General features: G+C 46.6%; 1 protein-coding gene and 3 non-coding genes across 5 annotated transcripts in view; all 4 read left to right on the top strand.

Moving 5' to 3' along the window:
* LOC106748274 (mucin-5AC) overlaps positions 1-27,158 on the top strand; it is a 52,958-nt gene extending 25,800 nt beyond the window's left edge. The window contains exons 2-8 of one of the 2 annotated variants that reach the window (XM_014626647.1): positions 9,284-9,354; positions 14,590-14,630; positions 17,606-17,759; positions 17,875-17,922; positions 19,734-19,849; positions 20,749-24,502; positions 24,817-27,158. In XM_014626647.1, the coding sequence (XP_014482133.1) occupies positions 9,324-9,354; positions 14,590-14,630; positions 17,606-17,759; positions 17,875-17,922; positions 19,734-19,849; positions 20,749-24,502; positions 24,817-25,118 (4,446 nt within the window). In that variant the 5' untranslated portion in view covers positions 9,284-9,323 and the 3' untranslated portion in view covers positions 25,119-27,158. The remainder of the gene's footprint in view (positions 1-9,283; positions 9,355-14,589; positions 14,631-17,605; positions 17,760-17,874; positions 17,923-19,733; positions 19,850-20,748; positions 24,503-24,816) is intronic. The other variant, XM_014626648.1, reaches the window with a different exon arrangement.
* Trnaf-gaa lies at positions 3,226-3,298 on the top strand. Its single transcript has one exon. It is a non-coding gene; the product is annotated as a tRNA-Phe (tRNA).
* Trnaf-gaa lies at positions 3,395-3,467 on the top strand. The gene has a single exon. It is a non-coding gene; the product is annotated as a tRNA-Phe (tRNA).
* Positions 3,557-3,629, top strand: Trnaf-gaa. The gene has a single exon. It is a non-coding gene; the product is annotated as a tRNA-Phe (tRNA).
* Positions 27,159-27,721: the final 563 nt, after the last annotated feature.

Genomic DNA, 27,721 nt, shown 5'->3' with positions numbered 1-27,721 from the left:
GAATGCGCGCATTTCTCACATTCTGCGCAGTGGCAATCATCTCGTGTTGTTATTTCAGTTATTCGACGGAGTATGATTGCACAAAGAGATCGCACGCGACTCGCGCGTTTCAACAACAACAACGCGAGAATTTTCGCTCACGGCAAGGATCGTTCTCAAGGATGAGACCGTGCGCCCGCACAGGAGAGCCTCGTCTTCGTCGTTTTAAACGCGGAAAAGGTGAAAGTTGAGCGGAGCGTCGTACCAGAGGCTTTTCATATTTAAAGGTCAACAACTGCGGCCGACAATAACTGCGACGTTCCTTCCGCTTACGTGGCAGTTTTTCGCCAAATTCATCGCGCGGCTGCGGGATGCGAGAGCCGCCGGAGGAGGAGGTACCTCACGATTTTTTAATGGAACCAACGAATTCACCGCGGTATTGAATAATGTACCTCGGCTCGCGCAAAACAGCGCCGGCTGGCGAGCGCAACCCGACGAATTTTTAATCCAAAGCACGGGAGGGAAAGAGCCTCGGGTTTCGAGTTCCCGATTCTATTATTAATTGCCGTTTTACCGTGTCGGTCGTGTCTAATTTTAACGTAAACGATAACCTCCTTGCACACTAATGAAACGATCGACGGTCACGTTACGATTTACGGCGAATCGTCGTTAATTATCTCGCATCACTTTCCGGAAATTTCCCGGGCGAATCAATATTTACGAACGTGAAGCAAATCGTTCCTCTCCTCTGCCGTCGAGAAAGCCAACAATTTCGGCGACATTTCAACCGAAATTAATTCGAAGAAATTAACTTCCTCTTCGATAACGACTCCGCGCTGAAAACAAAGTTTGGCGATCATTACCAAACATTGAGTGAAATAGTTTCAACTGAAAGATTCGGTTGAATACAGTGACCAAATCGTTTATTTGCATGGCGCGTGTAACTAAATGGTTTGGTTAGTGTGACCAAATGATTTGGTTGAAAGCACTTTCGCTAAATGTTCGGTAATTGTTAGCGAACTCTTTTTCCGGTGCAGGTGGGGCGCGCGCGTCGGTTTCGTGCGAACCCTTCTTTAAACGTACGTAACGTCTTGCGATCGTATTACGTACGTTTAAGATAAGTGCGCGAAACTGAGTCAGTGCCACCTGAGACGTTAATCGATCGATAAACGGCGGAACACACGAGCGAGGAGTGAAGACGACGCCGGTCTCTCCGATATCGACGTTTACAATCGATGTTTACAAGCAAGCGCGCGGCTTCAGCGATTCCCCCCGTGCACTTCAGACTTTCTTTCACGCGCGCAGCGCTATTAATCGCTCCACATATCCGCTCTCTGAAATGGGGAGCTGGAAAAAACACGACGTGCGGATGCTCTCTTCTATCCCGACTACTTTTCCGCAAGGGGCGATTTTGCAACAGAGCGACGTTTGAATTTCGTATCCGCGCGCTCTCGCGGGTTCTCGTTAATATCGCCGAACGAAAGTAAAAACTTTCATTCGCTGGTGTCGTGCACCGACACTTCCTAGGAAGAAGATCCCTCCGGCGTTACGTATTCGATCGCGTACGTGCAGCCTGTGTGCGCGCGTGTACCAGCGACTTTTACGAGTCGCTTGGATTACGTTCAACGCACTTTCGACACGTTACTCGAGATGCGCCGCGGATGCCAACGATCGACGCTGCTCGAATGATCATTTCATGACATCTGCTCGTACACGATTGTATATAATATCATAGATGTTCACGGTGAAAAAAATACACTCGTTCGCAAATTACACGCAAATATTTTTTCATTGCGAACACATATGATTCTATACGATCATACACGGGCGAATTTCATGAATGATCTTTTTCCTCCCGGGTAAACACAGCCTGAACTTCGATCGTAAAGGAGTACAAGTGTTTCATTACATTGATCGAAGCTCATTTCTTGAAAACGGTCCGGATGATTGATTCAGATCGCTTCGTAACACGCGATACGTCGATTCAGGTGAAACTCGCGCATTGATAATTTCGGACGATGGTGAAAACGGCGCGTCCGATGCGAATTGCCATCCTGGGTAAAATTTAATCATCGAACGATCTTCTGCTATCCACGAAGTCATTGCTGTCTATAACCGCGTAAGACCTTTACGGACAGCGAGTATTCGAGCGGAGCGGAGGCTGACCGGTTGTTGCCCTACATCTTCAATTTCCTTTTGTTCTCTAATGCAACTCGTCGGGTCTCCCTCGAGGTTTCCTGCCCGGGGAATTTGATTGATTCGCTACGATTCCCGCGGAATTCCGGCACAGAGAGAGCCGACCATGCCGGGCTGGAAGCTCCGCCTCGACTAGATATAGATATTTAAGGGCCGAAAGAGAGAAGATTAACTCTCGGTCTCTCGGTGAAAGTACGTCATTACGACGCTCCCGTCGTGATCCCGGCGTCGTTGGTCTATGCTTAAATTGCATTGGAAATAAGACGACCGGTCTGACAATTTCCATTGTAATCTCGGGGGTCCCCTCGTGACGAAAACTGTGACCGCGGCGGGATCGCGGCGACAGAAAGAAGGCAAAATTATCGGACTGACTTTACATCCCGTTATCCCACGTCAAATTGGTATCTATTTCCGCGAGACGCGGACGTTAACTCCGACTAGCGAAATTGAATCTTCGTCTATTTCTGAAATAAACGCGATTACGTCGGCATCAGGGAGACATTAATTCGCTGTGACTGTCACGTTTAACATCGTAAACAGTTCTGTTCTCGATTCGTATTCCGTGAAAAAATCTGTGGTTTCAAAACGAATTTTGCGAGAAAGATATTTACAGAATCAGAGACCATTCAGCAATTACGTCACGCCAAATTTAGGTATTTTTACCCCCTTCCGTTTTTCAACAGTTTCGTCACAAATGATTCGCTCTCTTTTAATATTACATGTTGCAATTGTTGAATAGCCTCTAAGTTACCTTTTATTTTTAACTGAGTTAAGTTAAAAAAGTTAGAAGCTAATGACCTATAAAGTTAACTTGGCTAAGTTAAAATCCATCTAAATGGAAAATAACTTACATAAAAGTTAGGTTAATTAAAATAATATTAAATAATAATTAATTAATTAAAAGTTAATTTATGCGTTTGTGTTCTTAAACCACTTACCGTGATGCAGTGTGAAGCAATTGATAATATAATAATAACAATTAAACACAACTATTACTGATAACATAATCGTATAAAATATGGAGTATTAAGAAACTCACTCTGGACGTGAGCCGAAATAGCTCAGTTGGGAGAGCGTTAGACTGAAGATCTAAATGTCCCTGGTTCGATCCCGGGTTTCGGCATCGTTTCTTTTTTTTTTTACCTACTCAACCTGATTCATAAGGACAATGGAGAAAACTTGCCTTATTTTTGTCCATCACGCCAGGATGATGACACGAGCCGAAATAGCTCAGTTGGGAGAGCGTTAGACTGAAGATCTAAATGTCCCTGGTTCGATCCCGGGTTTCGGCAGCGATTTTTTTTTTGTCTGTTTGACCTGATCCATAGAAATAACGGAGGGAAATCCATTCTTCATCCTTCGCAATGTATAAGTAACACCAGCCGAAATAGCTCAGTTGGGAGAGCGTTAGACTGAAGATCTAAATGTCCCTGGTTCGATCCCGGGTTTCGGCAAGTTAGTTTTTTTTTGTCGCGAAAAGCATAAAACGAAAAAGAGGGATCTTATCTCTGTTTGCGAAAAGTTGTCTCGAAATTATTCTAAGCGTTTCTCCTACCTTTATTTGCCGCTTCATTTATATGAGCCTTCACCTTTTTTCTATTCCGAAATCTGTATTCGTCGTGTGTGCACGCTTACAGTTTATTTGCATTATTTAATTATGAAAAAGTTCACCTGACGATTCAATTAGCAATTCAAACAGCCGGTAGAACCAAAGAGGCCGATCTCAAAAATATATATTAAATTTGTTTCAATTATCGACAATTTCTATTTTACTTTTATCAACGTAATTAATGTTATACGTATCATATTTCAGTAAATTTGACTTAACGAGATTCGTATCCACTTGTTGAACATAATCGCGATGCGAATGTAAGAAATATATAAAATTAATGATCGCGGCGATTGCAAAATCTATGGCGAGCAACGCAATGCGCGTTTCGCCCGCAATGGCGCAATTCTGAAGCGCATTGTAAAATGTACAAAATAATTAGGTGATCATACTAAATGAATAATTCTGTTCAATAATGTTGTAGCTCGAACCACATACATAAGAATGAATAAGATAATGGTGACGAAATATCATATTTAAATAAATATATTAACTGAAGATCTAGATTATATCTAAATTATATAAGAAAATCTAGATTACACACACACACACACACACATATACAAAATTTAGATCTTTAGTTAATATATTTATTTAAATATGCAAAACGAGATTCACTAAGAATATTAATTATCATTCGCTGGGTTATTCTGCTGAATCTACAAATTATTTTTCTATAAGAACAAATTGGTGAATGTATAAAGAAAACATTATTTTGTTCTAACGGCAAATTAACGTGTCCTAAGGAGAAATTCACTCAGCACGATTTTTCTATCCTGACAACCAAACTGTTTCTGCTCTAATTCGCTAATCTGCCTGTGTCAATTAAATTTTCTCGCTGTCGCAACGAATACGCGGCAGCAACGATGGTTTCGCCGCAACAGCAACATTATTTTTCCCCGTGTACACATGCAAGAAATCGCTACGAATAAATCGCATTGATCTTAACGAGTTTTGTAAACACCCATCACCTTTCAGGCCGGAAAACCCATTTTTTTACTCACCGAACCGCTTCGAAGTCAGGGCCGGTCGCGTTCTGCTTTCGGATCTGTAACAAAAAGACAACATCGTCGAATAGATGTAAGAGTCAAGCTTACAAAGCAAATGCTAACGTAGATATGGCTCGTCGATGCTTTCCGGCCGCGTTTCAATGCTTGTTATTTGTGTTATTTTGACAATAAGATCTCGGTTGTCGACGGAGGAGAGCCGAATGGAAGAGCAAAGAGAATCAGGAAACCTACCTTCGAGCCGACCCTGTGCCCCCGAACCGGATTCTTCGGTGTAGCATCCGCATCCACCGGAATTGCGACTGCACTTTCGTAATCCCGCCGTAAACCGGATCTGAAACAGAAAATATGTTTTCTGTTTGTTTTAATCAGTTGTGGCAATAGAGAAGAAGGTTGCTCGATTTCGACGGATCGAGTATACAGAGATATTTGATACATTGATACCAGAGATATCGTTCTCTCAACCACGTGTATTTCTTCTCTTAAAATCAGTAAAAGTGGGTATTGTGATAGTCGCAACTGTGATTTTAGGATGCTGTCACTATATAGAGAAAAAAGTTTCTTTAGATTTAGTTATATTTTAGATTAATTATGTTTTATACATAAATTAGTGAGAGAAACATAACAACAATATTACAGCGTCAATCAGTGATGATCTCCATTAATTATCTCCGTGTCAATTATTCCGTGTACATTCCGATGACGTCCATCGCATTCTCGTGTGATGTACAGCTATCGATTATCACGATCTTAAGGCTATTAATTATTATTATGCCCGATTCACGCTTACAACGCTGTAAGCGTCATCTATCTTTTTTTTGGCGCGTAATGAACAATAAATATAGAATGACGTTCACAGTGCTGTGAGTGTAAATCACACGGAGAAAAAAATTTTGCTAGGACAGCAAATTGTTTGTTAATATAGTGACAGCAGAAAAATTTGCTTGGACAGCAGAAAGATTTGTTAAAAGTATTAATCGCTATTTGCTGGACATATGGACAGCAAAATAATTTGGTTGTGCCAACTAAATTTTAATGCCTTGCTAACGACGCTTTGCTGTAACAGCAAAATTATTTTTTCCATGCAACGAATTTTTTTTACTGTCACTATATTAACAAACAATTCGTTGTTCCGGCAAAATTTGTTCTCTCCGTGCAGATCACGGCCTAAGACGTATTATTATTTACGTGTTATTAAGATAATCAATGAAATTATGATGATTATGATAATTACGATGATTGAATAAAAGAATACAGACAATCCGAGAGCTTACCTTAGCAGCGACTGTTTTCGGCTCGAAACGTTGCATTTGCATTCGCAGGAAATGCATCCCTAACATTACGTCCGCCTGTGGCGCGAAACTATGCTGAATCTGGAACAAGAAATAGTTTTCCTAATTAATTACAGGGATAGAGTGGTTTACGCGGTCTGGGTGATTCAGAAATACAGGAATTCCGACCGTATTTTTTTTTTCTCGATAAGAATGAAATGTAGAGGTCGCCCTGTAAATTGGTGCCGTTGCTCGCACAGTGACCGGCGGCGCGTTGACTGCAACGAGAGCATCGTAAGTTCTCATTACGTTCCGGCTTCGATTGTTTTAATAAAATCAAAAATAACGCCCGACACTGTCCGACGTGTTCGCTCACTTGCGTTTCAAAGCAATTGTTCTAAACTATGAATGCTCTCAAGCGCGCGACGCGCCGAAGATCGCCGAAGACCTTCAACGTAATACAATAGGTTTATTGTGCTCTCGCATTGATATTTCTATAGGAAATCATCTTAAGGCTCCTATGACCGTCCTTCTTTGACGAGAAACCGTTAGAAGCGAGAAATCGCGTATGCTAAAATATGTTGCGGTTTACGTGGAGATAAAAAGACATACAACGCACAAAGTGACATTCTCGTAATTAACTCGGCACGCTTGTAAAAATATCCGAACGCTTTCCTTTAACCTCAGTAATTGATAAATAGCCGAAAATTAATGCAGCTTATTAGTTTTTAACTTATCTTTTCTCATGATTTCTATTAATTTTGCAGCCACTTACTGATTGTTCAGATTGAAGGAGAGTGTCCGAACATTTTCACAAGTGTGTCGAATCTATCACGAGTGCTATTTTGTACGCATATTCTTTTATTTCCACGTATAACGTAATTATATCATAATGTAAATATAACATAATAATATATTTGATATGCGGCTTTTTGTTTATGACGTCATCAAATAAAAACAGCCAAAGTGAAGACACGGCAGCCGTAACGCAGAGTTGTTTTACGGTATTTTAACAGTATGTTCTCTCTCTTTCTCTCTCTCTCTCTCTCTCTCTGGAATTCCTGACTGAAGTCGAGAATTCTGATCACGTCATCCAGAAGTACTATGATTCCGGAGATTTTCCTTCCATTCTGTAATTAACGCACCTCATTGATCTCTCGTGATTAATATGATTAAGATTATACTTTAATAGCAGGTTGCTTAACCGTTGCGTATACACGAATCTTCTCTATAATTCACGTATACATACGTGAAGCCGTCGACCTAGCCCTAGGCAACGATCGTATCATTCACGTGAGGGATACGATTATATCCATAATAATAGCTTTCGATGTAGAAATCAGCAACGCGTAATTCACGATTCAACAACCCGCTCAATGAGAATTAATCGGTGAGCTGCGCGAGTGCGAGGTTCGGCGTAACTACATTATAGACACAAATTGCAATTATACACATTCATTGCACGCTCGTTCGCGGAGAGAGGTGGAATATTTGACACAACTCGATGCATTACGCGCACGACGCAATTCATTATGCGCCGGGGGAGCATCATCGTTAGACCTTTCGCGTCAAACGCGTTTCGAAACCTCGACGCTTCAAAACAGACGAATCCTTTTTAACCTACGAATTTTTCCCTGTAATTTTTCCCCCGACAATTGCATCGAAATCATCGAGGCGCGGATGATTTCGGGTCATAAATGAATGAAAAGAAGAAATATAGCGAAATATATTGCGAGAATATGAATATACAGAGTGTCCTGGAACAACCACATGCAAAGCGGTACCAAACAAAATAACTTTTTGTTTATCAAAATTCTGTTCGAATAATCATTTATAAATGAGAATTATTCAAAGTTGCCGAATTATTGTACAAGATGTCCGTTTCTTCAATTTATTTCTTGTGAGTCTCGATCACAATATTTAGCGTCGGGTATCAACAAGTTGAAGAGATGACGCGGCCGATAAAGTTCTTGCTCACAGAAGGCGTAAAGTCGATCACGGCTTGGTGAAATAAATTTGTCGCGAAGAGATTGAGATGGATATTCGTTACGAAATGTTGTCAGTGCGGTCCCCATCGGTTGTACAACAACGGGTCAAACGAGTGGCCGCCCTGTATTGGCCAACGCTGCTGCATATTTATCGTGCCTAATTATACAGCCACTCCAGCTCGGAGCTCTTCAGAATCTGTCGTCTGAACCAGTTCACCACGGGCGTGCAGTTTCCCTCTCGAAATTTCAGCCACCTACCGCCTTCTCTTATCTCCGCTTATTACCTCATCGATCGACGGGCCGATATTGCCCGCGGGATTCCGAAACATGCCGCACCGTACCTGGAACAATTATCCCTTAATTAGACTTCGCATTGGGAACACACATATTTTATGGACCTCTCTTGCATGTCGATATGCTACTTTCATTAATATTCCGTTTGAACGTTTCGCCTGCTCCTGCGGGAAAAATATACATTGACTATCCTCATTTTTTTGTAAAAATTAAAAAGACATTTCATCTAATATCACTGGTCTGCGCGTTGAAACTTTGGGATCATTGTCCGAGCTTAATCAAGTTATTTAAGATCAAGTTAATGCGCTGAATACGAGTCCATTTCAATATTAATTCATTTATTGCTATCATCATCATAATCATAATCTGATATTTAAATTCATGTATTTTCGAATAGGTCTGGCGTTATATTAACAACGATAAATTGTGATAACATTAAATTGCGACATTGATATTAGATTAACCCTATAAGCGCGTAATAATCATAGAATATTATGTGAATATTATTCAATATTAAAATAATACTCCCATAATATTCTAAGAATGTTATAAAAATATCCTTAGAATATTAAAAAAATAAAATAATAATAATATAGAAAAATATATGTAAATAAAAAAATATATATACATATATATATATGTATAATTTTTTTAGTGTAAAACGTATTTTTACACAAAATTATTTCGCTTTATTTATGTAATAAAACAATTGGTATTGCAATACATTTGAGATAAAAAATTACGATTATATGTATTATATATGTTTCTAGAGTTGAATATTTAAAAAATATATAATATTACAATAATATTAAATAATATTATTAGAATATTACACGCTTATAGAGAAAAAATAATTTTGCGCGAAATGCAAATGCTATTATTGTCTCATAACTCTCTCTCTCTCTTTCTCAACAAATCAAATATTGATATTATTTACAGAGTCAATTACAGAGTCGTGACGACTGACGATCCACCAAACATGTTACGTGTCGTGGTCCTTCTGCTTTTATGTAAGTACAATTTAAACGCATTTTTTATTGATATCACGGACATATTTTCGATAAGTCAATACCGCCGGGGGAAGGGGGAACCGAGATAATGACGATATTTATTGCAAACATTTCCCAAGGCGGACAGTAATGAAAACTCTTTCGCGCACTCTACATAGTTAAACTCTGTAATAGCTTTAGCTCTGAGAAAATAAAAATATATCGTCATAGAACGTCAGAGAAAGGATGTATATTATATTTTTAGAAAATCACTGTAAAGCGTGCAACGGACAAATATACACCTGCAAAAACGTAGCCGGAAAGTATCGTACACTGAGCCATCGTACACTGAGAAAAAAATTTCTCCAAATTGAATTAATTTCATTGCATCCGAACACAAATTTCATCATTGGCATGCTCCAAAGGAAACTAATGTTTCGATCAATAAGTACGATCGTTAAACCTTTCAACGAATATATATCTTTACCTTAAATAAAAAATTGGTTTGAAACGAAAGATAACTTTCTCATCAAGAAACTATTTGTTTCATTTCACATATTTATCGTAACCAAATAACATTTTGCCTGGTTAAGAAATATTATTTCAAATAATAGCGTTTTTCCTGCTGAATAATAGAGTTTTCTCAAATGGGACGAATAAAATTCTTACTCAAACGAATAATACCTCGTTTATATTGTTCTTGTGAGACGAATTTTAGTCAATTAAATCGAAATATTAAGTCTAAAGAAATGTTCTCTGCGTAGGGAAAGATATTTCGCGACGAAACGTCGCCGACGGGGCCGTTCCTCGCGGCCATTCGTCAATGAACAAGAAATTCATCGGCGACGACGGATCGCCGGGATAAAAATACTCGCTCGCCCGCACGCACCGTCGTCCTGCTCCTTTTGTCCCGTCCTTTATCTTCCTTTATCTTCCTCGGTCTCTGGCATTTAAAGATCGGTGGAAATACGGGGATACAATCGGCGAAATGGCATTTGCGCGCGACGGTCGCCGTGGTCGTCTCTCTCCCGTCGGTGGTGGACAAACGATTAATCTCCATTGCGCCGAGCGCACGCGCTGGTGGGAGAGAGAGAAAGAGAGAGAGGGATTGCTCAATATTTTTATTTATTATTTCTCTTATCGGCGCCGCTCTCATCCGCGCCGGTGGCCGATAATTACCGTACCAATCGTGTAGGTATCTCGCGGCAGCGTGGGAGCGCCGTGGCATCATCCTGTCCTGTACGGATAAAGTCAAGGATTCGCTTCCGCGGCGAAGGTGAATCGGAGGCGCGACGGAGGATCGCTCGGCACGGGATTTACGGTCGTTTACTCCTCGGTCTCCTCTCCTCACTGCCCCGAGGAGAAGGAGGACGGCGCAATCTGCGGTACAGGAAGATCGATGTTGTTGACTCACCGACCATTCACGCGGCATTTGTCACCGCACTTGTCGCTGCCTCGAATCTCTCTCTCTCTCTCTCTCTTATTTCCTTTTATATATGTCGCCGATTCGTGAGGATTTTATACCCCTTTCGCGAAATTTGCGTACAAAGGCTTAGGAAGATAGTGTGCTTCAGCCACGTAAGGGGAAATCGTGAGAGACAATTAACTCGTATTTATTAACACACGCTCGACTCTCCGATCTCGCACGGTTAAGTATTCTCGCGCGCGCGGCGCGTTTAGAAATTCACACGTGACTGAAGTAAAATTGTCGTCTATCCTCGTGGATAGAAGTTCAATTTTACTCGCGGATGATTAGTGCATATTAAGTGGGAAATTCAATCGAGCGTCGATTAATATTTCACTTGTTTCCGATGACACGAGAAAACTTGACGATACGAAAAAAAGAACTTTGAAAAAACCTTTTCCCGTCATCATAACCTGTCATCACAATCGTCCCCTCGAACGACGCAATTTCTTCCTTAGACATTTTTTTCGTATCGTCAAGAACAAATGAAATATTTAAGATGCTCGATTTCAATGGACCACTGTGTATAATTTCGTCAGACGGTGTCGACAAAATTTCAGGTAATTACAAATAAGCAAATGTCAGCAAGTGGTTTTGGAACAGATGGTAGTTCAAAATTATGAAGTAATTTCGAAAGAGAGAAAGAGAGGGAAGGAGAGGAAGAAGGAGAGAAAAGAATATTAAATCTTATTAATAATTCATGATCGCGCCCGCTCTTCCAATTAAGATTATTTACTATGAAATGCGACTCGAGTGCGTTATTTTTCCACGTGCCCATTGCGAATCTATACATACAGCAATTCTCATAACGGAATAGAGATATCGGATTAACCGTAGCTGCTGAATAACGTTTGAGAAACTTCTCAACGTGGCGAAGTAGAAAAGTTCGCGAGCACTTCGTTGGAAACGCTGGATTCGATATCCAAGACTTAGAGTGCAAGTATGCGCGGAAAATTTTTCATCGCCACGAAAGTTCCGTCGCTTACCTTCGGGAAACTTTGCACGTTTTCCACGATCCCGCCGGGAATTTCGCGCGGGGGGGCAAGTTACGGGTGCGCGCCCGACTTCGTCCGTATCACTTTTTATCCATCTTTATTACTTTGTCGCATCTCTGTATTTCCCAATAAACTTCCCCCACGTCTCTAAATCCAACGTCATTACGTCATTTCTCCCTTTCCGCGCTCTCGAGCGCCCTCGAGCGTTCGCACGATCCTCGGGCCACCCAGCGGCCGCGTGAAAATTTCGCCTCATCGACGATATTTGTCCACACATTTCATTGAATGCTCGAAAAGGTGTCCCGTAATTAGTCTGCGGTGATATTTTCCGTTTCGCGAATTCCGGAGGGCCTTTCCGTTCCGCTCGCATAGAGGGTGCACGCATAGTGAAGCTATGCGGAAAAGTGGAGGGGACAACTTCACGGAAGCAATGAGAAATATTCATGTCGGGGGTGACGAGGTACATGAAAGCCGACTCTGGTTATCGTCCGCATTATTAAATACCGTGCGAATTTCTAATGCCGGCATGTCAAATACGTAAACAAAGTGGGCGAGGGCGCGTCGATCTCTGAACCCTATTCGAGCTTTTACGCGCAGTTTACGTAACGTGCAGCAGATACCGCGCGTTTTCTCTCGACCGTCGGTCCTTTGACGAAGTTTTTCCACGTCGAGATTTTAATTGAATGTCGTATCTTCCCTCTCTCTCTCTCTCTCTCTTTCTTTCTCTCTCATTCACTCACTTTTTCCCTCTTTCTCACATTTATTTCAATTTTCATCATTACGGTTATCTTTACAACTGTAATTCAAATTAACATTCCTCTCGGAATTAAGTTCATACGCTGCTAATTGCTCAGTTTATGCGCCCGCATAGCCTGTTTTTGAAGCTTCGTTCGTCCAAATTTCGCATGTAACTCAAAGATTACGTTTCAACGATGGGGCAGACAATTTCCTTGATTTAGCCACTAGAGCAGGATTTCCCAAACCTGCGTGAACCGCGACCTACTTTTTAGAACGGCGAATATCCGCGACGTCCAGTTTTAGTGAATATGAAGGGAGGGCGGAGGAGGGTAAATTAGTTAGTTTTATTGCTTTATTTATACTACTTTACCGCTCTTACCTTGTAATTTTTTATTGAATATGATTTCATAAACCCATTAACTCTAAATAGGCAATCTTGCAATGCATTTCTTCCAAACTGTTATGATTTAGAAGAAATAAATTTGTCACCACTAGTGGATAGCGACCGATATTTTGGGAATCCCTGTTTCGGAATGTTCGCAGTTGGAAAAAGTTACGCTCGAATTTCGAAACTTTATGTGCGACGTACGCGCACGAGACGTTCGCGTGTGCACATATACACCAAAAATATCAAAATATTAAAACATATTTTCTGCTTCTCTTTATTTATTTTTTCAAAAAAGTAATTTTATCATAACTAGAAAGCCTTACGTAATAAACGTCTCGTTTTTGGAATTTTTCCGAGTTATTTTTTTTTCTTCCTTTTATTTTCAGTATCCTCTATACATGTTTGAATATCTACACGTAACGTTACCCCGGATACGCACGCCAGCGATCATTCGGGCGCTTTAAAAAAAACCATTTCAGGTCTCTCTCTCTCTCTCTCTCTCTCTCTTTTCCTCTCTGGCACTCGGCGTTGAATATGTAAAATAGATTTTGCCGCTGGGCGCGCGGCACAAAATTGCTTATGAGCCGAAATGCGTTTGACGTCCACTGTAATGTTCCCGATCGTATCGGCAGCATCGTAATCCCGTCTGCGCGCGGCCTGTTCCGAGTTAAGCGGGACAAACAACGAGAAAAAGAGATCGCTATACACGATGCAATTTTATCATAATCCCCAGGACGGATTATACGGGCGTTATCGACCATGCCGGTGCCGATTCCGCTGGTGTACCCATTTGTCGATAAAGCTTCTTTGTCCGATGCTGTGGAAATCAGCCGAATGTCGTTCCCCATTCGCCATTTTCGCGCATCGTAGTGTTAAAGCGTATGTACACTCAGCGAACGAACAAAGAACGAACGAGCGAACGCAAACTTTCGTTTTTACATTTTGAAAAATGTGTAGGAGGACCCGAGGACACTTCAGCCCCCTTTTGATTTTGTTGAATATCTTAAAGAATGGAAGGAAAACCAAAACGTTCTTATGCAAATATCGTTGATATTCTAATAATAAGTTTTTAATTTTAATAATAATTATTTCAATAATAATACGTTTCCTACAGTTGAAAAGAAATATGTGACAAGAAAGAAATAATTCCTTTATAGGAAAATTATCTTTCGTTTCAAACCAATTTCTTATTTAAGACACGTATTCGTTGAAAATTCGAACAAATTCGAAAATTCGAGCAATCTTGTTAATCGAAACATGAGTTTCTTCGGAGCATGCCAATTCGTTTGGAACGCAATAAAATTGATTAAACTTGAAGAAATCTTTTTCTCGGTGTGTCATAACCAATCCGAACGGAACGTTTTTTGGGCGGATCCGCTCACGAAGCTGGCTTATCGGACGGTTTGAAAGAAAATTCGCGCGCGTTTCGACGCATCACACATTTGACGTTCGCTCGTTATTTGCTCTCCGGGCGTACACGCGCTCTTTTACGCAGTCTCGCCGGGAATACGAACGCAACACGGCCAGGCAAATATCCCCCATGGCAGCTATAGAACCGGCTATAGAACCTTCAGATTAGACCCGGCATGTCTGACCGACCTAATTCTGCGTATAGAGCGAAGCGCATGATTGTTTAATCCCCAACTCTAATTCCCGCTTCCGACTTGCAGGTATCGCCGCTACTTACACGCCTGGTCACTGCGAGGCGAGGGTGAGTGTAATTCATTCTTTCTCTTTCTCTCCTTCTCTTTTCAATTTGCACAAGGGGCTCGGAATAAAAACGGCACGCTCTAACTTCGCTTTTCGTTACGGCTTCCCCGTCGTTTTGTACTTGTCCGACGTCTACCGCCGTGTAATCTCACTTAAAGCAGCCAGATGCGTCTCTTTTTTCCGCCCGGGGACTCGAAGCGGTCCCATTTGACGCAGTTTTTACAAATACCGCTGATGTAGTATGCGGAAAATGCGCGTCTTGTGCTAATTCTTCAGTCCGTTTCGGGATCGAACCGTCTTTGCGCGCCGTTCTTATTTCGAGCCCTTCTAATTTACCTAAGCAACGAATGAGGAGTCCAGCTCGTGAAAATTCAGCTATTTCGTACACGTAGACAACGAAAAGATCCTAATAATAACATAATTATTACGCTCCGTTGATTAAAATTTTAATTAAACGCCTCGCCGCAACCCTCTCAGTGTCACTCTTAATTTCACGAATAGGTCAGTTTAATTAATTACGCCGGGTGATAACTTCAATATATAATCTGTGACTCTCTCGCCAAGTTTAATATTAAGTTTCAGAATTTTGCATTAAATTACGGAAATCATTGACAGCCCGTAAAGTTGTCCGGCACGCGCACGACAGAGAGAGTTTTTACACTCGCGAAATTATTCCTCGCCAGCCGACTCGTCGTCGGACGCTGGACGACGGTTCAGAAACATCACGACACCGTGTAAAGGGTGTCTCGCGAACAAATCGTCAAATTTCGCCAGCATATTGGGAATTCTGAACGGAAAATGTTGTACTATTTTATATTATATATTATATATTTACAAATATATATTTATTTACTTACTTATTTATTTATTCATCGTGAGCTTCATCTTAATTCTATAGAACCAAGAGCGTCGTCGGGGCGATGTTTCCGCTTCCAATCGAGCGGCTCTTTCGGCCAACGAAGTTAATTAGCGGCTGAGCAATTAAAGTCGCCGGGGCGCGGCGCGTTATTTCCAGTAATGCAATTTAACTTCCGCGGCATTCCATGTGCGGAGGCGGCACGGCGAATCATTGCCGGGATTTACGGCCGGTAATCGATACGGAGGGCGCGCGGGGGGTGCGCCCCCGTCGACGAGACGCGAAATTTCCTCCGCGTGTGTCCCCCCCCTCTTCCCCCTCCGTTACAGATGTAACGCGTATTTTAATTTACGGCCGAACGCGAGCGATCTAATTACGGAGGCTCGAGTCTCCCCCCTCCTCCTCCGTTCCTGCGCGCAAATCCCGGCCGGGTGAAAAATCGCTCGAATGGAATTACGATGCAGTGCGCCGGGAGAGTGCGTTTTCGAAGTTACCGTTAACGTCCGGGCTAATAAATACGACAGAATGGTGGGATACTCGCCGCGGGGACGAGCGACGCGCGCTCGCGTTTACCGGGTTAACCGTGATTTACGCGCCGAGGGCGCGTACAACGGCGCGCCGGACAACGGTTCGCGAGCGAATTTAATCAAACTTTCGGTATCCCGCGGGATCCACGCGGTAGTGCGGTATCGAATTTCACCAAGAGGCGGCTCGGCGACGAGCCGCTCACTCGCGCGTCGTTTCCGCGCGTACGCAAAATCCCGATGCCGCCCACGACGCGTTCCACGCTCGGCCGAGCGTGCGTGCGATCGCGTAAATTGATTCCGCTAATTATCGACACTTCGTCGCGCGCGCGCGCGCGAAAACCGACGCGGCCGGAAGAAATTCGGCCGAAAACTCGACGGCCTCCCGATGGAAATATTATGGAGCTGGGAATTTCACTGAGATTCTCCCTCAAACGACCACGTCTCATTATCGTTCCGTCGATGTTCTCGGTTGAGTTCAGTAAATTTTCGCGGTATGCTTGAACTTTCCTCGCGTTCGCGCGGAGGAAAGAAGGTTCCGCTGGAATAGCAAATGTTGGTTGATATAGCGACAGCAAAACATTTGTTTGGACAGCGGCAAGATTCGTTAAGAGTATTAATTGCTATTCGCTGGATATATGGAATACTCTTAAGAAATCTTTCTGCTGTCCAAACGAATCTCTTGATGTCGAAACGAATTTCTCCTCGCTGTCACTGTGTTGACGAACATTTGCCGTCCCGGCATAATTTGTTTTCCCCGTGCGAGCACTGCTGTGAACCCGACGAAAGTTACTGAAAAATTACTGAAATATGTATTAACAAATACTTGGAAATAAATCATAATTTTCATCGTGAAATTCAACGGCTGTGAAATATCATGTAAATTGAAATATAATTTTCGAAAGTGATTAAACAATTTTTGTAATATCGGGTATGACGGAATTCACAGAATTAAACTGAAAACTGCGTATATATTAATCAAATTGAGTCGATTGAGAGAGTATTTCGGCAAAATATTTCCATCAGGACCGTCTCTTTCTCTCTTTCTTCCCCTCTCTCCCTTTTCATCTCTTTCAGCGAAACAAATGAATTTTGCGTTTCCCGATCGCGGAATATTCAGTTCGTTCGTTCATTCATTTTTCGTTAATCTCATCGGCTGGAAAAAATACGGCCAAGTGGGACAAACCGATGACGGGCCCTCCTTGAGTTCAGAAGTTCCTCCGACCCAACGTAACTTCGGCGCGATAACGTCACCTGCGATGAAACGTCTGAATCCGGAGATGACGTAAAAATTGACAGCAATTAGACGTTGACGAAGATGAGCGAACTGAAATTACCTTTACTTTCTCGACGGGAACTCGCGTCTATTTGCCCCGCTGTCTGTGCTAAATGACGATCTCGCGGAAGATTAGCGATTCAAGCGAGAACGCCGACCTCGAAAGGAGGAAATAATTTCGTCCGGGAAGGATAAACCGCGAGTTCGAGTTGAAAATAGCGGTATTTTCTGGGAGAGACTCGCCGCGGAAACTCGCTGTTGCGCGGGAGTGCTTTTCCGCGCGTAGTAGTTCTACATTCTAAGAGCGTATTACGTTGCAGGCTTCGCGAGATGTCGAGCACGCGAGACTGCCGGAGTTCCTCTCGGAATTGGACCTGTCGAGTCTCGAGGCATCCGAGGAAGACGTCGAAGCGCTGAAGAAAATCGTGAAAAGGCTGGCGCCGGAGAAGAACGGCGAGTACCAAGTTTACCAAGGTTCTCTCTCAGACTGTCCTACTAACCTCGAGACTACGTCGCTAACTTTTCTCTCTTTTCCCCCTCCCCTCCCCCCGACCTGACTAAAGCAACTTGCTTTTTCTTCCATTGCCAGTCTTCTTCGGTAACGAGGACCTTCTCAAGGAGTGGCTCAAAGGAGCGGGTATTATTACTTAAAAGCGTCCTTCTCTCCATGTGCTGCATGCCGCCGTTTCTCTATTTTCCTCGACGTAAAACCGCCCTCGCGTCGTCCCGGCTTCGGTTCCGCTGTTATTACTCCCCCTCCCCCCAGTCCGCGGAATAAATTGTCGAACTTTTTTCTGACTGCGAGCACTCTTCCCGAATTAAAAACTTCTCTTAGAGCGGCCTTATTCGCGCGAGACTACTTTTCGAAGAATTCTCGAGATCGCAAGTGCGTGCGTGCGCAGAGAAAAAGATCCCTTCGGACTTCGCAAAGTCTCTTTGGTTGGAGCAAATCAATGTTTGATTCAACAAACACGATTGTTTGATTTTTCGAATGATAAATATCTTCACGTCAAATAAAATATTTTTTTTTGTATTTCCACCTGAATATTACAATGTAAAAGTGGTGGATTATTGAAAAAGAAAACAGTACTACGTTAGAGAAATATTAAAGAACTTTTCTTCTCAGTTGGACAATATTTAATATATAATGGAAGGAATTTTCTGTATTAAAAAAAACATCATTCCTTCTGAATAATACTGTTCCTTCTATCGGACAACGCGATTTACTTCGGCGAAACGATATTTTCATTTAAACAAAATATTTGATACTATGTCGGTACACAAAACCATTATCTTAAATCAAGAATAGGAATTCGCGTATATGAAGAAGAATATTATAATCTTCCTGAGAAATTTTTAGTCTTTGACATTCATCCGTAACTGAACTCTGAAATTTCGAGCGAGATCATAGTAGGTAAGCGAAATTCCAATACGGATGAGAAACTGCGAAATCAATATATTCGCTTTGCCGCATTTTACACCCCCCCCTCCCCCCGATGCATGAAGCTCACGTTAGTCTGGTTTCTTTACCTCAGCACGTCACGCAGGTGCACGCTTTTTCGCGATGCGCGCGAATTCCGCGTGAATCTGTCCCCCGCACGTGGATACGTCCTATTACACACACATATGCAAATACCTGCCGCAGGCGGCGTCTATGCAAATACTCGCCGCGAGTATATCGAAAGCGCGCGCGTTCGATGAACATTCGGGACGTTCCATATCGCGACGTCGTTTCGACCGCGCGGAGGCGAAACGGGAGCATTCGATGATGGCTTGCTTGCTTGTGTGTTGCTTCCACACACAGACACACAGGCATTCTTACCGAAGCATCTCAGATCTCTCTTACGTAAGGCTCTCTGTGTAAGCGAAAGTCATTGAGTGCGTGCGAATATCTCGGAGCGATCGGACTTGCGTCGGCTCCGCTTTCCCACGGGGCGCAATTTTTCGTTTTACGACGATTGTACCGCCGAGTAACTTTCCGCCGAGTGACAGACTTTCTACGACTGTGCTATTCCGCCGCTCTCGATCTCCGCTCTATCTCCACCGATCCGTGACGCAATCGCATTGTTATCGCGTCCGTCCGCGTTAATTAAATCTCGGAAGTCTCGACGCGCCTGATCGACGCGCGCGATCCGTCCGCTCGTTTATCATCTTTTGCATGAAGCCGTTATGGCATGGGATCGAGGGGGGATGGAGGGGAGGTTTGCTGGGGTTCTTATTGCCGTGGCTTCAAAGTTGTCGTCCCGCTCGTGGAATTTCCGTCTGTACCGTAAAAATCGATGGCACCGCTTGCATGGCTCGTAAAAGCTTGTGTGGTTATATATCGCGAAATTTATATCTTGAAAGCACGACCGCGAGAGCGAATGTCTGAAGCTCGCGCGCGTGTCGCGCTGATGCAACGAGCGCCGTAAAATTTAATAACACCCCCTCCCCCCGCTTCGTACTCAGGCGTGACGGGACAGCCCGGGGTGGATTACCCAGCCCTCACGTCGATCCCGGCCACTTCATTCAGCTGTCGCGGCCTGAGAGGCGGATATTACGCGGATTTAGAGACAAATTGCCAAGTAAGTGGTATATCGATATCATGTATCTCGATCGAAGGAGCGATCTGTGACCGTGAACGCGTAGAAACGTATCAGGAATGTAGGATAATCGCGTTCGTTTGAATGAACCGATTCGATCGTCCGTGCAGAAAATGAAAGATCTCGAATTTAATCGAATCTCTGTCGGGACCAATTTTGTTTCATTTCGGAACGAACGAACGAACGAATGTTTGTTGGGCGGAGTATTCGTCTGTTCGCTCCGCTTCGAAAGACAAATTTGTTTCGGTAGAAATTGTTCGGTTCTTGAGGCGATAAATTGCAATTTCTTCCGAATAATTATTCGAAAGAAGTAAACGACACCTTAGGAAAATATTCAAGAGCTTCTTTGTATCGGTAGAACAATATTTAATATATAATGAAAGAAGTTTCTTTTTATTGAAAACCAAATATTATTTTCTCCAAATCATACATCGTAAATACGTAATATATTTAATATATAAACAAAATATAAAACGTACGCGTTCAACTGCGTAGAGTAGCACAGATAACACGCGCAGCGAAATAACACAGTTGCGATTAAAGTAAAAATGCGTGGAAAGTGACCGGTGAAGCGTGTGTAAAAATTACACTCTTGGATTCGCGGCACAGAAGACGACTGCAAACGCGGTGATTGTTTTCTCATCTTCCTCCTCCCCCGGCATAAATTTTCTCTAAATTGTCTCATTGTAACTTGTCAATTTTTCCCACGCCGGATAAGATTCGGAGAGCGCGCGCGCGAAAACAAAGATGCGTTCTACGCGCGGAACGTTTATGCGATCGTCGGGAAGCGATTAAATTTCTGCCGCTCTCGTCCACGGGTGCTTTACGGTTGACGAGAGCGAGAGAGAGAGACACCTCACCGACGCTGAACGTGTTTCCAGGTGTTTCACATCTGCGACAATGGACGCAAAATCTCGTTCCTGTGTCCCAACGGCACCATCTTCCAGCAGTCGCAGCTTATATGCGACTGGTGGTTCAAAGTGGACTGCAGCAAGTCGACGGAGCTGTACGAGCAGAGCGCGGAGCAGTTGGCCGAGGAGGAGAGGAAACGCGCGGACGCGAGGAAGATGAAGTCCGAGTTCCATCGCACGCTGGTCGGGCAGCAGGACGGTTACTACGAGAGCGCCGACTACGACGGCAGGCAGAACGGCAGGACGAATCCGTACGGTCAGGAGGTGTCCGCGTTCGGCCCGAACAACGTATTCGACGACCGTTACCACCATCAGCGGGAGAAGAGCGAGGCATCGGGCGAGAGGACGACGAAGCAGTCGCGACGGTACCACGAGGCCGGGTCGAATTACCAGGCGGGCAATCACCTGGTGGACGCGAGCGGCAAGTTCCAGGACAGCCGGCCGGGCGATCAGAGCGCGTACGGCGACGCGCACCGGGCGAACTCGGGCCGCGAGAAGCCGAGGAACTCCAAGTCGCGCGGCCCGACGCGCAACAACCTGCTCGGCTCGAGTCAGCCGCAGAAGGCGACCCCGAGCTACACGGAGACGACGACCTTCCGGAGCACGACCGCGTCGCCGCCGAGGGAGTTCCAGCAATTCGCGGAGAGCGCGGCGTTCGTGTCGAATCGGGGGAACCGGTTGAACGACGGCAAGTCCGACCGGCAGTTTTACCACCACTCGTACGAGCAGCACCGCCTCGAGGACCGCGAGACGAGCACCGTGACGCAGCGGGAGTTGGACGAGGACAGCAACAGGGTGTCGTTCACGCCGAAGACCGGCGCCCCGCAGTACCCCGGGCCGACGTACGCGCCGATCTACAAGCCCAGGACGACGACGATACCGGCGTACGAGACGACCCTGCAGTACGCGCCGACGACGGGCTTCTACAGGCAGGAGGAGACGACCACCGGCGAGCCGGTGACGGCGTCGACCGACTACCCGACCACCGAGTCTACGACTTACCCGCAGACGCCGGCGTCGATAGGCCGAGTGCCACCCGCGGCCAACTACCCGCAGCAGTACGCCGACGCGACCACCCGGCCGAACACCGAGAGCTACGATACGTCCGAGGCGTATCCTTCGTCGACGCCTTACGAGGGCACGGAGTCGTCGCCGAGCTTCCGGCAGAACTCGATCAGCTCGACCGAGAAACCGTGGCGGAGCACGAACGTCTACCAGCAGAGCGGCTCCACCGGCAAGACCCTCAGCCCGTACGACACCAGCTTCACCTACAAGCAGGGCAAGGTGCTGTCCACCCTGGGCCCGTACGTGCCCTTCACCAAGAACTACGTCTACTCGTCGACGATGAGCAGCACGCCGAGGCCGGCGATCACCGCGTCGACCTACAGCCCGACCATCGCCGATTACCGCATCACGACGAGCAATCTGATACCCAAGGTGAAGTCGACGAGCAGACCGAAGGACCGGGCGACCTACCTGCCGGAGACGAGCACCGCGCTGGAGGACAGACCGTACGCCGAGCGCGAACACGCGCTCAGCATGCTGCATTCCCTCCAGGGTCTGGAGAGCAAGGCGAGCGAGAAGAGGCCGGCGGCCCCCACTTCCCGGAACATTCCCTTCGGGCCGTCCACCCTGCACTCGTTGGCCCTGTACTTCGCCACGGCCGGCGACGACTCGAACGAGACCGCCGAGCAGCCCGGGGAGACCGGCTCGGTCGAGCTGCCCACCAGCATCCTCACGCAGCACACCATCGCCTCGTACGCCGAGCTGTTCAACCTGAACAACGCGCTCGAGGGCAACGGGACGGAGAGCGAGCTGACGGCTGAGGCCGACGACGACGAGGTCGGCGAGGACCTCGAGATCGAGGAGAGCGAGGGGCCCCTGAACGCCGCGAGGAAGACCAACGGCACCAAGCTCCGCGAGCTGGCCCAGGTCTTCACCCACGCCCTGTCGGCGTACCTGCAGGATCCGGACACCTTCAAGAAAGTCCTGACGGAGATCAGGCCGACCGAGCCGACGACAACGGACGGCGGCCAGTCCGCCGACGCGACGACCTTCTACCCGACCACCGTGGAGGAGTACTCGTCGGTGACGAAGGAGAAGGACGAGGTGCTCGACTTCTCGGACGACTCCGCGAGGAGGCGCAAACCGGCCACCACCACCGACAGATCGCACACGACGTCCCACGACGACTATTACTCGACGTCGGCCAGCCAGACCACGCGGAAGTCGGTTCACTACCCGAGCACGACGCTGCTGCCGCCCGGCGACTCGACGGAGACGACGACCCAGGTCGCGGGAGGCAACACGTTCGCCTACGAGGTGAATCACGTCTTCGGCACCACCGCTGCGAGCGACATCCGCGGTTTCGACGCGAGGGACTCGACCGACCTGTCGCCGGTCTACGACAACTACTTCCCTTCGTCGGAGGACGAGGACGGCTCGCGCAACAACAGCTTCCAGCCGTACGGGAAAAACGTCAAGCCGGCGGACGCTACGCCCATCAGCAACTACGTGGCGTCGTCGACGGTGGCGTCCTACCAGCCTCCCCTCGGCGCGAGCACGTCCAGCTGGGGCAAGGGTTCGGCCGGCGACAAGCCCGTCCAGGACCTGACGCCGCCTCATTACCAGCGCTTCGGCAACGTCAAGAGCTTCGAGGTCTCCAACAGCATCGTGCCGAGCCAGCCGACGACGCCTTTGCCGAGAATCGAGCCGACCTACGAGGCCGCCAGCAGCACCGTTCACCCCTTCAGGATACGCTATTACGAGTCGACGCCGTCGCCGGAGGACCGGCAGAGCCCGGAGTCCCTCGTCACCGCTCGCAGCTCGTACGTGAAGTTCCGGAACAACCGCATCGAAGGCAGCCGCAAGCCGGCGGAGAACGTAGCGACGACGGTAGCGACGGTGACGAGCCGAGACGTCACGGCGACCGTCAGCGACGTCACGCCCTACACCGGCACGTCGGCCAACACGTCCGGCGAGAGCAGCTCGCTCAGCGACGACCACTGGACCTCCTCGCCGATGGTCACTCAGCTCTGGGAGACGACGGTGTTCGTGGACCCGCGTCGCGTCAACCACGGTCTCACCTTCTCCACCGACGACACTCAGCCGCCATCCACGACGGACAGCGGCGTAAACGAGCCGGAGCTCATCACCGGCGCACCGTCCACTCCGTCGACCTTGCCCCCCGAGGACAACACGGGCGAGACGACGACCAGCAGCCCCTGGCAATGGGCGCCGAACGACAACAACTCGCCGGTGGCGTTCACTCTTCTGCCGACGACGTTCGCAGCGGAGAACACGGCGAGCCCGATCATCGCGACGCGATCCAGCGTCACGACCACGATCACGTCCTCGGTCACGACCGATTCCGTCTCCCGCGGGACGAACCCGCCGTCCTCCAGCCTGCCGCCCTTCACGGTGACCGCCGGCCGGTGGAACGCGACCGAGAACGAGGCGATGAAGGCGCAGGAGATGTTCGGCAAGCTGAACGAGACCAGCTCCGACACGCTGATGCGAGTGATGAAGCAGGCCGACAACAACGAGACGGTGAGGCAGCTGGTGCTGCTGCTGATAAACCACTGCAACGGGCCCAGGAACAAGACGATGGAGCAGGAGAAGGAGCAGCTGCTGGACGCCCTCCTGAGAATGCCCGTCAACGAGTTCAGCTCGGAGGAGTCGCGGGAGATCGTCGCCGGTATCAGCAGGCTCAGCCTGCCCATTGGTACGTGCGCATCGTTGCACCTTCGTCGCGTTTAACCGCACCCGGGGAAATATCGTAGCGAAAATCCCGTAATTGCCGGAATACATTGCGAAATTGTCATCGCACTTACTGCGCGCGTCGTATATCAATCGTTTCCATTCACTTTTCCCATCGGTTATTTCCAAAGAATTTCACGATATCACGTCCCGTAATCGTAAGTCGCCGAACGATCGGTCGCGCGTATGCCAGCGTCGCTGCTTCAAAGCGATATTTCCTCGTCGTAACGCCGGGGGCTTCTTTTCCCAACTGATTTTCCCGGTGTGTCTCGCTTACAGGTAAAATACGAGCGGCCGGTGCGGCGAGCAGCAGCACGACGACGACGACGACCAGGGCACCCCGAGCGTCATCCGTGAGACCGACGTCGTCCGAGCCATCGATCACGACGTTCCGCAGCAGCAGGGCGGGACGGAGGTTCCGCACGACCACCGAGAGTACCAACGGCTTCGCCAGGAGATCGGACGAGGACGTACCTGCGGACGCGAGCAATTCTCTGTCGGAGGACGAGACCGTCGCGTCCGACGGCAGGGCTCTCGAGCTCCTCAGGTCGCTCTACACGGTAGCCGCTAAATGGGGCTGAGGGGGCCGCATAATCGATCGGAACTGCGCGTAGACGTCGGAAGACTCGCGAGACGAAGGTCTCGCTGGAGTACCGGAAGACGTTCCACCCGTCGACGACAGACGTCGGAGTAGATCGTTGCTGTCACCCCGCGTCGCTCCGCTTAGCTAAACTCTTCGACCCTTTAAACTCACGGACTCCGCGCCCCGAACGTTAAATCGGTTTTGATCTCGGCCCGTAAATCGACTACGTGAGAAACAAACGAGAGAACGCAATCCACGGGTGATCTCGTTCGGGGACGTCCGGCAACGTCCGATCCGGTATATTCGCGGGAAGCGCCGGGAATTCTCCTCTCCCCCTTTCTTTCTCTCATCTCTCTCTTTTTCTTTTTTCTTTTCCAAATCATCGCGCACACGTGCGCACGCGCTTTCTCACACGTGCGGCACCGACGAATTGGGTGAAGATCCGGCGGCACACCTGCGTCCCTCGAATCGATAGCGCGCTGCGTCGCCGGTGAAGTTCGATTTAACTTAGGGCCGAGATTGACTTGAACGATTTTCACCACCGCGCTCGCGGATATCAAGTGGAAGTCGTAACGACCACCGGTTTCGGCAACGTCGACTGCCGGTTGCTTGGTACCCGCGATCGATCGCTGTCGGTTAACATGCGGAGTCCCGGTCGATCGATAAGATCGCAGTAACAATTAACCCGCTACGTAGTCCGACGCGTTAAGAGATTATTAATGTATTACTATCGCCGTCCTCTTTATTAAGAATAAAACGTCTCGATCGCCTCCGGACATCGGCAGAAAAATATTACCTGCAAAAATGCCTGCCATACTTCGTCCCTCTCGTTCAACTACTTCGTGTGAGTGCTGCTGTACGGATATTCTAACTTAACTCTCTCATTACCAAATGCTTTTCTACACACACATGTATATGTATATTAAAGAAAGTACGTAAATTTTATTTACTCTTAGCGCGCAGCAATATAACGGCAGAATTTCTCGCATTTTTCTCGCGTCTGATTTTCTCCGCAACTTTTTCCAATCAATCGATTCGTTCGATTACACCGAGCGAGCGGAAGAGTGTCGCGATATGTATTTCGAGAGAACGATTTTGCGAAAAAAAAAAGGAAAAAGGGAAAAGCACAGTTTGAACAAAAATCCGTGCGATTCTGCGTTTGTCTATTTTTTTTCTTTCATTCTCTATGCGATGCAATAAATAAGATCGCGCTTGGAGTGAGAGAGTTAATTCTAATCTAATCTGATGTAATCGTAGAGCGTCGGACAGAGGCATAGAGCATGTCTGATCGCGAATCGAACTTATATCCGAAGCATAATACTATACTCATTGTAAAATAGCGAAATGTCCTTGCATGCCAACGTAAAGGGGGTGAAAGCATTTTGCATGGCTGGTCCGCTCCTCTAATAATGTTCGCCGGGTACATTCTCAATTTGCGACTCGTCTCCGTTGAATTGTACGCTTGAGATTGGCGGGATGTGGTGGCGCGTGGTGGTGAATTGCGCGCGGCTCCTCGCGTCGAACCTCCTACGTGACACAATTTCATCCCCTTCTCTCGTGCCTCACCTTTTCTCGAACGAGAAAATCCCGCTCTCCCGTTTCTCACCTTCGAAAAGTCCGCGTTCATTTTCAGCCGGCGTCAAATCCGTATTCACGAGCTGCTTCCGCAACCGACTTCCGATTACCGGGCCGAAAACTGTCACGTATATTCAGTATTACGAAAAGAGCCCCGAGGGTATTCCCGGGCGTGTCCGGCTGATATCCGCGGAAATTACACACATTCGCCTTCGCGAATAACTCCTACATGTACCGGCTAACAATAAGCTACTTGTATCCTGAAATTACGGTGTTGGTAACGTTCCCTTTCGTTTGGCCAGCAATTCGAGGTCAGCGATCCCGCTTCCGCTGCGATCCCGAAACGCGTCCAAACGGGGTTTCTAGGTCATTATTTAAGTACGCGATCCAGCGTGTAGTTCGTATCGACTTTATGTAATATACCTTTGTACAGTATGTGAATAAATAAACAGGGTTTTGTTTATCCGCCGCTTCTCGCTCGTCAAACGATCCTCCGTACTTCCCGTTCTGGGATGAAACTGGGTTGACACGGGTTAGATGTCAATGTTACCGCTGATATCATCGGCAATTCGATACTGCGTAGTAAAAGCAAGCCGATTGATTCGTAAGATTGTTCAATATCGAGCCGTAAAGAGCCGAAGCGGCTTTCCTCGAAAACACCGAAATAGTTGGAAACGGAAAATATCATAAATAATGAATTTCGCTCCGAGGAAACGAGAATTGTCAACATTGCGTCGTAAAGAACCGAAATACGGGTGCTGGTAAATAAAAAGTAACGTGTTTTCACTTTGACGTTAACACTAATCTAACCCTGATTTGTTGATTAACACTGTAATACCCGTGTTTCGCCTCTTTACGGCCCGATATATTGATAATTCGAATTTTCTCGTAGCCAAATTAATTATTCACAATATTTCTCGTTTCCGTCTATTTTGGTGTTTTTGGGGAAAGTCTCGTGGCGAAGTTAAAGTTCGCCGTCTCTATCAGGGGGCATCGTTAAGGCCGACTCGGCGAGACGTGAGAAGA

This window comes from Dinoponera quadriceps, unplaced genomic scaffold, assembly GCF_001313825.1.
Source record: "Dinoponera quadriceps isolate SergipeBrazil2010 unplaced genomic scaffold, ASM131382v1 scaffold2600, whole genome shotgun sequence".
Classification (NCBI taxonomy): Eukaryota; Metazoa; Arthropoda; class Insecta; order Hymenoptera; family Formicidae; genus Dinoponera; species Dinoponera quadriceps.
This window is presented reverse-complemented; position numbering and strand designations above follow the sequence as displayed.